We start from the raw sequence: 13,205 nt of genomic DNA on the forward strand, positions 1-13,205 counted from the left end.
TGGACAGAGACAAACAGATAGGAAGGATAAAATGACTGTTAACAAATCACCTTAATATAAGGAAGCTTATACAAATCATCTAGATACAAGAAAAAACTATGCTAAGTACAAATACACAAACAAAAACCACAACACAGGTTAGGAACGCTAAAGGCAAGCCATACCAGACTATAAAAAGTACCACGTGACCATAAATAATTGTGGTAAGCAGAAATGTCCTGGGGTTGGGGTTTGGGAGAAGGGGTGGGGCTGTAGGAAGAAATCCATGTATTAGGACAATAGAGAGCAAATGACTTGTTTTTAAATCTGTGTTATTTGCATACTAGGAAGCATGACCAATCTGGGTTGGTTTTAAAACAAAACAAGGTAATTGCAGGAACACTGAAGGAAACAAAACAGAAAGCGATGGTGGGCTATTACCATTTCTTGCTCAACCCTCAGCACACATTTTGAATGAGAATGTTATCCACAGGCTTCTGTTTGAATACTCTGCACCCTCGTGTGTCACTGGGGGCAGTCTTTGAGGTTTCAAGTACATTCCAGTGCTCACTCACACTCTCTGCCGCATACTTGTGTATCAAGACATAAGTTCTCCACTGTTTCTGCTGCCATGCCTTTGCTGTCATCATGAACTTTAACCCTGACATAGTAAGCCCAATTAAACACTTTCTTTTACAAGTTGCCTTGGCCATGATGTTTTGTCACAGCAACAGAAAAGTACCTAACACACATATCTAATCACACATATGTAATCTTCAACCCCACGTTACAAAGATACTAAGACTCAGAAAACTTGCACAAGCATCAGAGAAAGGACTGATCTTAGCTTTGGATAGATCTGACCCTGCCCTAATTGTATGAGTGCACTTACTATTTCTTTATATATAGGGACTAAAAGGACTATGCAGCACTCAGCAAACTAAGAGATCAGCAAACCAATAGAAGACAATATGATAAGAACTCAGGAGAATCAAAAAGTATGCACAGTACAGGGGAGAGGGCAGACTTTGAAGTCAGGAAGACCCAGGTTTAAAATCCAGCTTAGTAACAAGCATCGCTGTATTATAGTAGCTTCCCATTCCCCAACTAAAAGAAAAATAGTCTCTCTCTGTGGTTGTTATTGTTCAGATACAATGAGTTGTAACAGCAGAGAGAGAGACTGCCTTTACCACCAGCTACAGCAGCTGATGTGGTGGTGTAAGTTCCTGTAAGTACAGCACTTGAGAGGCTGAAGAGGGCCTGCTGCAAGCTAAGGATCAGCCTTGACTACATAATGAGATCTAGAAAGAAACAACCAACCAACAAAAACAATAGTAAAAACCAAGACCTGGAGAATGAAGGGTTATTTTGGTTATCCAGGTGAATCCAACCTAATCTCTTGCATCTTTAAAACTGGAGACTCCTATATTAACCAGAGATGGGAAGACACTGAAGTTTTAGAAAGACAGGACACAGGCCAGGAATGGTGGCACACACCTTTAATCCCAGCTCTGGTGGATCTCTGTGAATTCAAGGCCAGGTCTGTTACCAGGACACATGAAAAATGTAGACAACTGTCTGTCACTACCTTTGAAGAGAGAGAGAAGAACCAATGCTCAGTCTCTCTGTGAGTACATGTGTGGTTGATCTATATGGATATGGAAAGTTGGGAAAAGCCCTTAAATGATAGCTAGCAAGGAGACAGGGATAGGTGCCCTTTAGCTACAGCTATTGGAACTAAGTTCTGCCAACAACCCAAATGAGCAAGGACTCTCTAGAACAGAACCCAGCCTTGCCAAAGAAGACGCATACATCTGAACTGTGGAATGCTAAGATAAATTTCTTTTGTTTGAGCTGCTAATTTTCTGGTGGCGTATTACAGTAAGAACAGAAAATTAATATATCTTGTATCTCTCACTTACATAAAAACTCACCAATTCCTTTATTTGACCTTTACTATTTATGGAAATAAAAAATAATTTGGTAAATGCCATGCTGCCTGCCTAGCAAAACCTACACATCACACATTTATCATTCATGCACGACAGTACTGACTGTGCCAGGTACCACCCTGCCTTCAAGCAGTTGGCTGCAATACCACAGCCATCAATATTCATTTTCTCTTTCTCTCCCAATTTGGTCCCAGACAGCTCTACCTGAAAATGTGACTATTTAAGATAATTGGGAGAAACCTAAGCTTTATCATAGGTATAAAAAGCAAAACTGAGGTCTTGCATGGTGGTGCACCCCCTTTAATCCTGTCATCTGGGAAGCAGAGGCAGGCGATCTCTGTGAGTTTGAGGCTAGCCTGGTTTATACAGCAAGTTTCAGGTCAGACAGGCCATATAGTGAGTCCTTATCTCCAAAATAAATAAATAAATAAATAAATAAATAAATAAAATAGGAGGTTTGTCAAAGGGAATGAAGCCAGGTCACCACAGGATCACAGAATAGTAGACATCCCAAGGTCCTACCACATACTAAAAATAATTCTTTCTAAACAACATAGCTTGCTTTTTTCTTCATCTGTAAAATAGAAACCTAACCAGTAACAGACCCAATGGTACAAATCAGTAATTCCAACATTCAGGAGACAGAGGCAGAAGGATCTGAAGTTGAGGCCAACTTATATTTCAAAACAGAGACCATAACTTTAAAAAAAAAAAAAAAAAAAAAAAAAAAATCAGGCTGTGCCAAGTGGTCCATACCCTGTAATCCCACACTCAGAAGGTGGAAGCAAGAGGATCTTTTCAGCATCATCCTTTCCCACACCAACAGAGATCTGCTTGGGCTGTGTGAGATCAGTCTATAAAAACAAACAATAATAACAAAAACCCAAAACAGGATCCCCCACACACAGAAAAACAAAGCCAAAACAAGGGCTAGCTGAGTTTGTAATCCCAGCACTGAATAAACTGGAGAAGAATCACTTGACTATTCAGGCTATGCAATGAGACCCTACCTCAATACATAGAAGCAGTAAAGGAAAACAGAAAACCTCCAAACCAAGGGCTAAGGGTAAACAACATGGCTGATATTACATAGAAACTATAAAGAGCATTAAGAATTCTTTATGACAATTTACCACCTAGAAAGTGTGAAAAGCTAATGTGATTTAAAAAAAAAAGGGGGGGGGGGAGTGGAGCTACATAAACCTAGTTTCAGTATTCCTTACGGAATACTTTTAAAAAATCCACAAAACAGAAGTCTATCAGCAAGAAAAGAAAAATCGATTAGAAAAACTAGTATAAAGGCCTGACACTGACCAGAAGAACAAGAATTTTTATGAATAAAAAGTCACTGTGGAACTAGGAAAACATCATCCCAAGAGAAGACCCAAATGGTCTGAGTAAGAAACAAGCAGGACCTAAAAGAAGGTGACTACTTGACTGTGGCAGCATCTTTTTTGGCACGTATCTTTTACTTACCATAAGCAAAGAACAACAGCTAAAATGTAGAACAGCTAAAATGTAGCATATTTTAGTTTGTAAATAACCAAAGTGGATGAAATCAAGGGAAAGGTTTAACAGAAAGTTAGAGCTGAGATGAGGAGACTCCATGTGGTCTGCAATAAAGGACACAGCCTCCATGACTGAGTGGGGATGAGCAGAGAAGTGAACAGGCTAAGTTCTGTGCATGGCAGTGTAGTAGTAGCCCATGAGGTTTATTCAAGGAGTGATTATGACTAACTGGAAACTTTGTTGAATACAACAAAACTGACAGACACTATGGAAACTTGGTGGGGGTACACACACAGAGTAAGAAACAAACATGGACACTAATATTACAATATTAAAACTTAAAGGATAAACAAAATATTACAATATTAAAGCTCAGAGGACAGCTAGACATGGTGATACATTCCTATAATTCCAGCACTCAAGAAACTGAAGCAGAACTCCTACAAGCTTAAGGCCAAAATAGACCAGCCAAAGCAACAACAAAATCAGAGTATAGAAAATCTCATTCACCAATACCAACTCTTCCGATACAAGCTGAATTCTCACGTCTCCAGAAATAACTGTTAAACGAACAGTGTTTAGGACGTTTTCTCCATATGTGCAATATATTTAAAATGCATCTTCAAAGAGCAGAAATGCAAGTATAGCTTACATTTCTGTGACTTGCCTGGTACAGAGCATTCACCTCCCAACCCAGCAGTGTGCAAAGCACTCACTTCACACCATTTCACCAACAGCCTGCCTTCTGCTGAACCTATCGCTGCTGACCACACCACTGTGGTCGCTGACACAGTACTGTTCAGGTGCCTCTTCCTCTTGGAAGGAAGGAAAACCTTCTTAGACCCCTTTCCTGCTCATAAAGAAAGCTCACCACCCACTTCATTCCAGAAGTGCAACTTCGTCACATCCCCAGGTTTATGAACTATATAAATGATCCCTTAGTGGCTTTATATGTGAACCAAGGCTCCAAATGATTTTTACCAAATAAGAAAGACTTTGAATTTTGGGGTGTGGGATCTGTAATTTCCCTTTGCAATTATCTGACCTATGGTATAGTCATCAAACCCTGATGTCAAAGAGGAGTGTGAGGAACTCAGGGGAGGAATTTATTAGAGTGGCAGCTTATTAATAAGTATATTCATGTTATGATACTTTTTTCCTTCCCTGTAAGATTTCTTATTTTAGGGCCTGGAAAGAGAGCTCACTGGTTTTAGGCACTTGCTGCTCTTTCAGAGATCAAGGGTTCAGTTTGAAACACCCATATACAGTAGCTCATAACTCTAGTTCCAGGGGATCTGACACCCTCTTCTGGCCTCTGAAGGCATCAGGCGTATGCATGGTGTACACACACACACACACACACACACACACACACACACACACACACACAGGCAACCACTCACATATACATGTAAAATTTTAAAAAAATTGAAAAGGTGTCATAATTTCAACAGTTCGAATAATGAAACCTTGGACAAAGAGGATTCCATTGTGATTAGCTCTCAGATGTCTAAGCAAGGCACCTATGCTTCAAGTATGTACTTCTTTTGAACTGTTGACATTCCCTCTTGCTCATATGGTGAACCTGTGATCATTATTTAATTTCAGCTCAAATGTCACCTCCTAAAAAAAGCCCTGCAGCACCTCTCTCAGGGAGAACACACTTATTTAAAAACTAGAGAAAAGAAAAGGCTTCCAATAAAAAGATCTTTTAAAACGAAAGGAACAGAGAACGGAGGAGGAGAGGAAGAGACCACTATAACAGCAGGGGGAAGTGCTGCTATTTCTCACTGTCCTCAAATGAAAAGGAGCCGGTCAGACAAAGTATTCACATAATCTAGGCAAAGAAAAAAGGGGGCGCTCAGGCTGGGAATAAACTCAGTTGGCATGCGCATTCGTGCATCGGAGGGGGTGCTGGTGATATGGTTAAAAACTCACAGAGATCCCAGATTTCTAAAACATGCTTTTTTCATTGATAATTATCTACTTATATTATTACTATTAGGCCAGGCTTCCTCAAAACAAAAACACTTTCTACTTTACATATACGACATATTTTGTAAATGATTTCTCAGAAAGATACTACCAACAAACATAAAAACTACATTTTAACTGCATTAGGCATTACACTAAGAAAACTGTACCATGCTCATACAAACATTAAAAAAGAGACCCTTTTCTTTGAAAGCAACTCTGGAAGTCACATTATGCTCAGTGGGTTCCTTTCGTTCAGGCAATCAAAGTGCATCTTAGATTTATCTTCATTTATTTCCATATTTCATTGATTTTATATCTATGTGTACATGCAAATGGAGGTCAGAAGACAACTTGTGAGAGTCAATTCTCTCCACCACGAGGGTCCCAGGCATCAAGCTCAGGTCATCAGTGATGGTGGCAGCTGCTTTTACTCACTGAATCATCTCACTGGCCTTAACCTTATTTTTAAAACACATACAACTCAGAAGACAAGCCCAAGAATGATTATTTAACACCAAGAATATACATAAGTATTTTCCCTTATTCCAACACACATTTTTCACACTGTTACTAAAAAATAAGACGATCTCAATTGATGGAGTTAATGAGGGTGAACCCACATTATATATACTTTCAATGAAATAAAATGGTACAAGAAGAAATCAATCAGCAAAAAGATAGTGCAATTGGGATTAAAAACTGAAATTATCACTGGGAAGTAGCAGAACTAGTGTGGTCTGTTTGCCTCCTGGTTAATTTAATCAAATGCATGAGACCTATCTTTGACTAGGTCCATCCTAAAGCACAGAGCCACACAGAACACCCTTTCTACTCTCAAGAAGTACAGAAGCAAATGCAGATGCCTATACAAATACCTACAAAATCAGTCTGGAATAAATACAGGGGGGAAAAAGTGATGCAAATTGAGAAACATAATCCAGAAAATAAGCAGTCATTCTCACCAAGGTACCAGGAGAACATCAGCATAGGTAAGAGAATAAGATGTGCTGATTCTGAAGGCATTCGGAAGACCTGGGCAGGGCTTTTATTAAAAGACTAACAAAATTTCACAGGGAAAGACTGTGATAGAGAAGGCAGGACAAACAGAGGAAGGAGGAGAGACCACGGAAAGCATCAAAAACTAGCCACTGGGCATCACAGGCAAGAGAAGGTGAAGTAGTGGGAAAGAATGCTCCAAGAACAGGCAGGTACTTTATAGTTCATGGAGGGTCAAGTAAAAAGGCAAAGGTATGAATGAGCAGGAGTGTGCCTCTCGACCCAGATATTTCAGGAAGATTAAACTGATGTTAAACTACACTAGTTGAACTGGAGTGTGGACAAAGGGCTACTCTACAGCCCAATGTCAAGCAGTCAAGTGCCTGATCTGAACAGAACACCAAGAAAGGCATACCTTCCCTTCAAATGCACAGGAACTGTCTTTGGATGAGGACAAATTTCATGAGAACAGAGCACCAGCTTGCTCATATTAGCAGTCCCATTATTCCCTGCACATTGCGTTATTAATCTACAGTAGACCCCAATAAAAACAAGATACCCTTCTAAGCCTAATTTCTGCTACCTAGTGGTCAGTCAATTGTTTCACAAGCCCAGGCATGTGGTAGTTAATCTGACATCTCCAACTTCATTATTTTATAACTCAGGGGGTTTTAGACCACCCCCCCTTTCCAAACAGTTTTCAAATACGGCTTTACCCAGTACCTTGCATTAAAAAACAATCTGGTTTCCTTACAGACACACACACACACCCCAAAATAAACTCTGCTGAAAAACTACATTTACTGAAGAAAGTTATTTTAGGTAGCAATCAACATTCTCCTACAATTACTTATAGAATCATAGGGCAACCTCAAGCTGCTTCAACATATACAAAGTTGTGCAAAGGGTCCAGAGTTGTGCAACAGTCACCACGGAAATCAGACTCCAGTGTATTAATAGTTTTAACACCTGAACAAGCTTTAGGTTTATTATTAGATTCGAAGGCCCAAATCACAGGTATTTAAAAGTATTTCATAAAGAGCTTGTTTATTTGCTTGAGAAACTTATTAGGGTCATATCTTTAAGTGGGAATTGATTTCGGGGAGGGGTTGGTTTTTTGGGGTTTTTTTATTTTTATTTTTATTTCTTTTTGCTTTTGCTTCAAATGTATACACGAGGTCACCTGAAAATCAGCAGTTGTGACTTGACAGAACTGAAAGTAAAAAAACAAAAAAAAAAAACCCAAACCAACAGTCCTCAATCAGCATACCACAGTATGCTCACACCCTGAGCACTGACCAGCCTTGCATTACTACCAAATCAAATAAGCCCAGCATACACGTGGCAAGAGTCTCCAGGCCCTATAGAGCTTTAATGCCCGGGAAAGGAACAGCCCTGCCATCAAGTCATGTGATCTGACTTATTCGGACTTGGAAGTTGAGAATGTTAACAAATAAATAAATAAATAGATAGATAGATGTTTATTTATTTATTTATTTTTCAGTATTTTCCTCTCCTTAACAGGCTGCCCCCACTTCAGGGTGCGCCTTGCCCAGGCCTAGGCGGAAGCGTGCAGGTCGGGGAGGTGGGACCGGGGACAAAAAAAAAAAAAAAAAAAAAAACACCCCGGCCCGGGGCCCGTCACGCTCCGGCCCGCTCGGCTTCCCTCTGCCCCCTCGGGCCGCGGAGGAGCCAGTGACGGCGGGGGGCCCCGGGGCCGGCCGCCCTGCTGTCACAGGCTCCGGGAGTCGCAAACGGCTGCCGCGGGGCCCGGCTGCAGCGGGGAAGGCCCGGGCCGAGCGGGGAAGGCCCGGCCAGGCCGCGTCCGCTCGCAGCGCCCACGTCACCAGCGCCAGCACTGCGGAAATGGAGCGGCGGCCAGGGAGGCGAGCGAGGGAGGACGGCAGGAAGGGAGGCGCCGCCCGGCCCGCGCCCGCCGCCGCCGCCGCCGCCGTTTGCCCCGCCGGCCCGGCCCGGCCCGCCGCAGCCCGCCGGCCGCCTCACCTGTGTCGCCGATGATGATGTACTTGAAGAGATAGGCGTACGCCATGGCCGCGGCCGCTCCGTGCCTGGCTCACGGCTCCTCCTCCCGCTGTGCGCCTCCTCCGCGCCCTCACCGGCGCCGCTCGGCCGCGAACCCGGGCCCCGCCCGCCGTCGTCCGCCGTCAGAGCCAGCAGAAAGGGCCGAGGGGCAGCGGCGGCACGAACTGACAGCGCCGATCGCGGCCGCCCAGCCCTTCGGAACAATAACAGCCGCGGCGCCTCCGCCCCGCCTCCGCGCCGACCCGGAAGTGCTGCCGCCGCCGGCGCCGCCGGAGGAGAGGGGCGGAGCCGTGGCCGCGCCCGCCGCTGCGAGCCCCGCCCACCCCGGAGCCCCGCCCACCAGGCCGAGAGCCCGGGCAGTCGCCGGGAAAGCGGAGCCCGCTCGCTGGGTTCGGCCGCCGGCCCGCGTGGCGGGAGGCGGGGAGGGCGTTCGGTGCGGTGGCCGCGCCCGACTACCGAAAAGGCGTTTGGCGATGCGGGAGCCAGCCCCGCGTAGTGCTCGGTGTGTGAGGAAAGGAAGTCGGGCGGAAGTACCCGTGGGACGTCCCTGTGGTCGGAATACTATATGCTCTTACTTATGCTGCTCCTGCAAATATGCAAAAGCAAGAGCAAGTCTGTATAAATAGTCAAGTAGATGTGCATTTGCATGCCGTCTAGGTCAGGCCCGTGGTGCTAAGCGCTATGTAATGTGTGCCTATATGGCTTAATCTTGTTCTGTGAGCCGGGCGTTGGTGGTGCACGCCTTTGATCCAGCAGAAGCTGGCGGATCTCTGTGAGTTCGAGGCCGGCCTGGTCTACAGAGCGAGTTCCAGGACAGGCTCCAAAGCCACAGAGAAACCCTGTCTCGTAAAACAAAACAAAATTAAATAAATAAAAATTTAAAAATCATGTTCTGTGTATGTATTGTATGAAACACTGAATATTAAGGAAACACCTAATATTAAGTTACATGATCGAATTGAGGAAACGCCATTGGTGGCTGTGTGTACAGTTTGAAGGGTTTTTTAGTCTTTGAATGTATTCTGAATATATTGTAAGTAGAATCAACTAGAGACAGACCCAATTCTTAAAAGCCCAGGCTTTGAGAAAAGTAGAGCACAAAGTTAAAGTATCTGAATAGTTTTCTAGAGAGATCATGTCTGAAGCAGACATGAATAAAAGTGTATCATAAGGACAAAAGTTACTACAAGCCAGCCACATATTTTATAATCTTAGCACTTGGGAGATAGAGACAGGAGGATCAGGAGGAGTTCTAGATCATTCTTCACAGCACTGGGGGGTGCTAGCATGAGACCCTGACTCAAAAAAAAAGTGTATCCCCAAAATAGCTGAGCAGATAAAGCGCTTGCCATGTAAAGCCTAATTGAGTTCGTTCCCTGGAAACCACAGAGGAAGGAGGAAGTCGACCTCATGCACGCACGCAGGTACGCACGCAAGCACGCACGAGCCTAAGGAATAAGGAGACAAATCAACGTTCATAGATCTGCTCAGGGAATTTAAAGTTTATAAGGAAGCTAATTTAGTGGTTCAGCAATGGGAAGAAATGTTGGTGGACAAAGGATGGGTGGGTTTTAGTGGTCTGCTTCCTGCAGACTTTGGGAACCTGTCATTCTGTAATTACTGTTGATGGCGACACGCTAGGATGGCTGTAGTTGGTTACCACAGCAATTGCTCAGTAGGTTTTGCTGCAATACTTGGAGGTGATTTGCCCAAGTTTCAGGGACAGGACAAGTAACAAAAGTTACTGGAATTGAAAATCCTATAGAATGTTTATAGAAGCTTAGCCTCCTTTGGAAATCAGGAATATTCGCCTAGAGGAAATAGCTAGCCAGAGAAGTTGTCTATGCAGGCCACACAGGGTCTTGTGTGCTGAGGTAAATACATAGGGAGCTTTATACAGGAGACACAAGGGAAATTTGAAGGGAAGAACCAGATGTGTAGAAGAAAAACAAGTATATACATAGCTCTAGAGGGGAATCTTTTGCTGGATTGTTGTGTACATCTATGACTGTGGGCATGTGTATGCTATGGCACGACAGTAGGTCAGCATACCACTTCCTAGAATTGGTTTCTCCCAAAACATATGGGTCCCAGGGATCAAACTCAAGACTGTCAGGTCCAGAGGCAGGTGTCTTTATCTGCTGAGCTATCTCACTAGTCCACTTGATTTCCAAATCTTCCTCTGCGCCTCAGTTCACTTCTCTGGAAAATGTGGATGATGACGCTTTGAAAAGCAAAGTGTGAGCTGGAGATATAGTTTCCTGCACACACATGAGGACTTGAGTTTGGATCCCCAGTGTCCACAGGCTGGTCTTGCTGAGCAGGGAATCCAGCTGAGTTAGCAAGCTCCAGGGTCACCGAGAGACCCTGCCTCAAAAAACAAGGTGAAGAGCAATTGAGGACACCCAGCATTGGTCTCTGGCTCTTGACTCATAGATGTACATGTATCTGAACACACATGTACATGTGTACACATGAAAACAAAATGAACTGAAGAGCAAATGTGTGTGACAAAAAGAAAAATGAAAATATTTTAAACATAAAAACTAAGGCTTAGGGTTGAGGCTCAGTGATGAAGTGCTTGCCTAGCATGCTTAAAGCCCCAAGGTTCAATTCCTGGCCCAGAAAGAAGCTTAAAGATTTATGTTGCCTGGCGTTCTGGCCAGCACTTGGGAGGTAGAGGCAGGAGGATCTCTGTGAGTCCAGCCAGGGTTAGGGCAGGCTCCAAAGCCACAGAGAACCCCTGTCTCAAAAAACAAACAAACAAACAAAAAAGATTTATGTTATTATTTTTATTTGTGTGTGTGTGTGTGTGTGTGTGTGTGTGTGTGTGTGTGTGTGTGTGAATATATGTCATGTGTTTATTGCCTGATACAGGGCGTGGAAACTGAACTTGGGTCCTCTGGGAAAGCAGCACACTCTCCTAGCTGCTGAGGAAACTTACAGAAGGAGGAGTATACTGGGAGCTTGCTTACAGTTTCAGAGGGTTAGTCCATGACCGTTCTGGCAGGCAGGAGGGGCTCAGGGACAGTAACTGAAAGCCTATATCCTGAGACAACAACTACAAGGCAAAGACTTTTTTAGTTTTGTTTTGTTTTGTTTTGTTTTTGTTTTTTAACCTCAGCCTGATCCCAAATGATTCACCTCCTCCAACAAGGCCTGCTAATCCTTCCCAAACACTAACCTATGGGGTCATTCTCATCCAAACCAACACATTCCCTTTTGATGACCTATTGAAATCAGGTTTCTTCCTGTCTACTGCTCCATTCTGCTCATCCTTCAAAAAGCCTATTGGGAAAGCTTTCTCTCTCTCTCTCTCTCTCTCTCTCTCTCTCTCTCTCTCTCTCTCTCTGTGTGTGTGTGTGTGTGTGTGTGTGTATGTGTGTGTGTGTTGTTTTGTGCTGCTGGGGGTTGAATCCAAGGCTTTACACATATAAGCAATGGCTTTACCACTGAGCTACAACTCAGTTCCAAAATCTGAAATGGCAAATTCATATCCTTAGTCGATGTGTGCACATTGATAAGAAACTTTCTTTTCTGGGTAAACTCTTCTTTCCCCTATAAATTGATAGTTAAAGAGAAGTTCTAGGGAACAGACTAAGCCCATGGATCAGAGGAATATTCAATACTGAAACCACAGTAATCTCATTTTTATGACAGCACTTTCTGAATATTTGAAATGATAATTAGTAAAAACTTAAGTCAGTTAAAACAGTAATAGTCATTTTTATTTTACCATGTTACTTAATATAGTAAGTACTTTATTATTGAATAGTAATGACTAGTTTACTATGTTACTATAATAGTAATAATTGAAAATAGTATTGGCTCTTTTCCCCGGTGACTCTGTAAGAAGCAGCCAGGAGATGCTCCACTGTTGGACTCCAGGAGACCTGAGGTGAGGTCTGTTTTTTCCAGTGACTAACTTGACCTTGAAAAACTCCTCTTGGAAACTTCCTTCTATTCAACAGAGATAGTCTAGCTGCTCACATACTACAGTTACTGCAGATAGACTCAGACTTTAAAAAGAACATTACTGCTAGGAGAAAACATGTATACTATAGTACACATGTATGATTCTTTACAGTGTATATGGCTATACACACACACACACTCACACACATACACACACACACCATATATATATATATATATATATATATATATATATATATATATATTGGAGACAGGGTTTCTCTGTGGCTTTGGAGGCTGTCCTGGAAGTAGCTCTTGTAGACCAGGCCGGTCTCAGACTCACAGAGATCTGCCTGCCTCTGCCTCCTCAGTGCTGGAATTAAAGGCCTGTGCCACCACTGCCCGGCTATGCTATGACTATGTTAAGAGACCTGTTTCTTTCAGGGTTCCCAGCTGAGACTGAGGCAGAAGACTGGCCATTTCCAAGCTGGGTTACATAGTAAGACCCTGTCTTTAGAACAACAATTGCAACACTGACTGCTACAGAACTTTTGCTTTTATTGCTTGATTGTATCTCTTTGTGTGTGTGTGTGTGTGTGTGTGTGTGTGTGTGTGTGTGTGTGTGTGTGTGTGTGTGTGTGTGCCTGCCAGAGGTCAATCTCAACCCAGATGTCTTCAGGTTCATCCACCCTGTTTCTATGAGACAGTCTCTCACTGGGACCATTTGCCTCAGCCTTATTAAGCATGGGCTAGACTGCGGAGCTCTCTCTCTCCATTACCCACCCCTGCTTTGTCTTGCGTATGTGCTCCACTTTGTGTTAAACTCCAGATATT

General features: G+C 43.4%; 1 protein-coding gene across 1 annotated transcript in view; it reads right to left on the minus strand.

The window, feature by feature from the left end:
- Nucleotides 1-8,607, minus strand: part of Rab2a (RAB2A, member RAS oncogene family) — a 66,258-nt gene extending 57,651 nt beyond the window's left edge. Inside the window, exon 1 of the mRNA XM_051197391.1 lies at nucleotides 8,418-8,607. Coding sequence (XP_051053348.1) covers nucleotides 8,418-8,463 — 46 coding nt within the window. The 5' untranslated portion in view covers nucleotides 8,464-8,607. The remainder of the gene's footprint in view (nucleotides 1-8,417) is intronic.
- Nucleotides 8,608-13,205: the final 4,598 nt, after the last annotated feature.

The sequence above is a fragment of the Phodopus roborovskii genome, unplaced genomic scaffold (genome assembly GCF_943737965.1).
Source record: "Phodopus roborovskii unplaced genomic scaffold, PHOROB, whole genome shotgun sequence".
Lineage (NCBI taxonomy): Eukaryota > Metazoa > Chordata > Mammalia > Rodentia > Cricetidae > Phodopus > Phodopus roborovskii.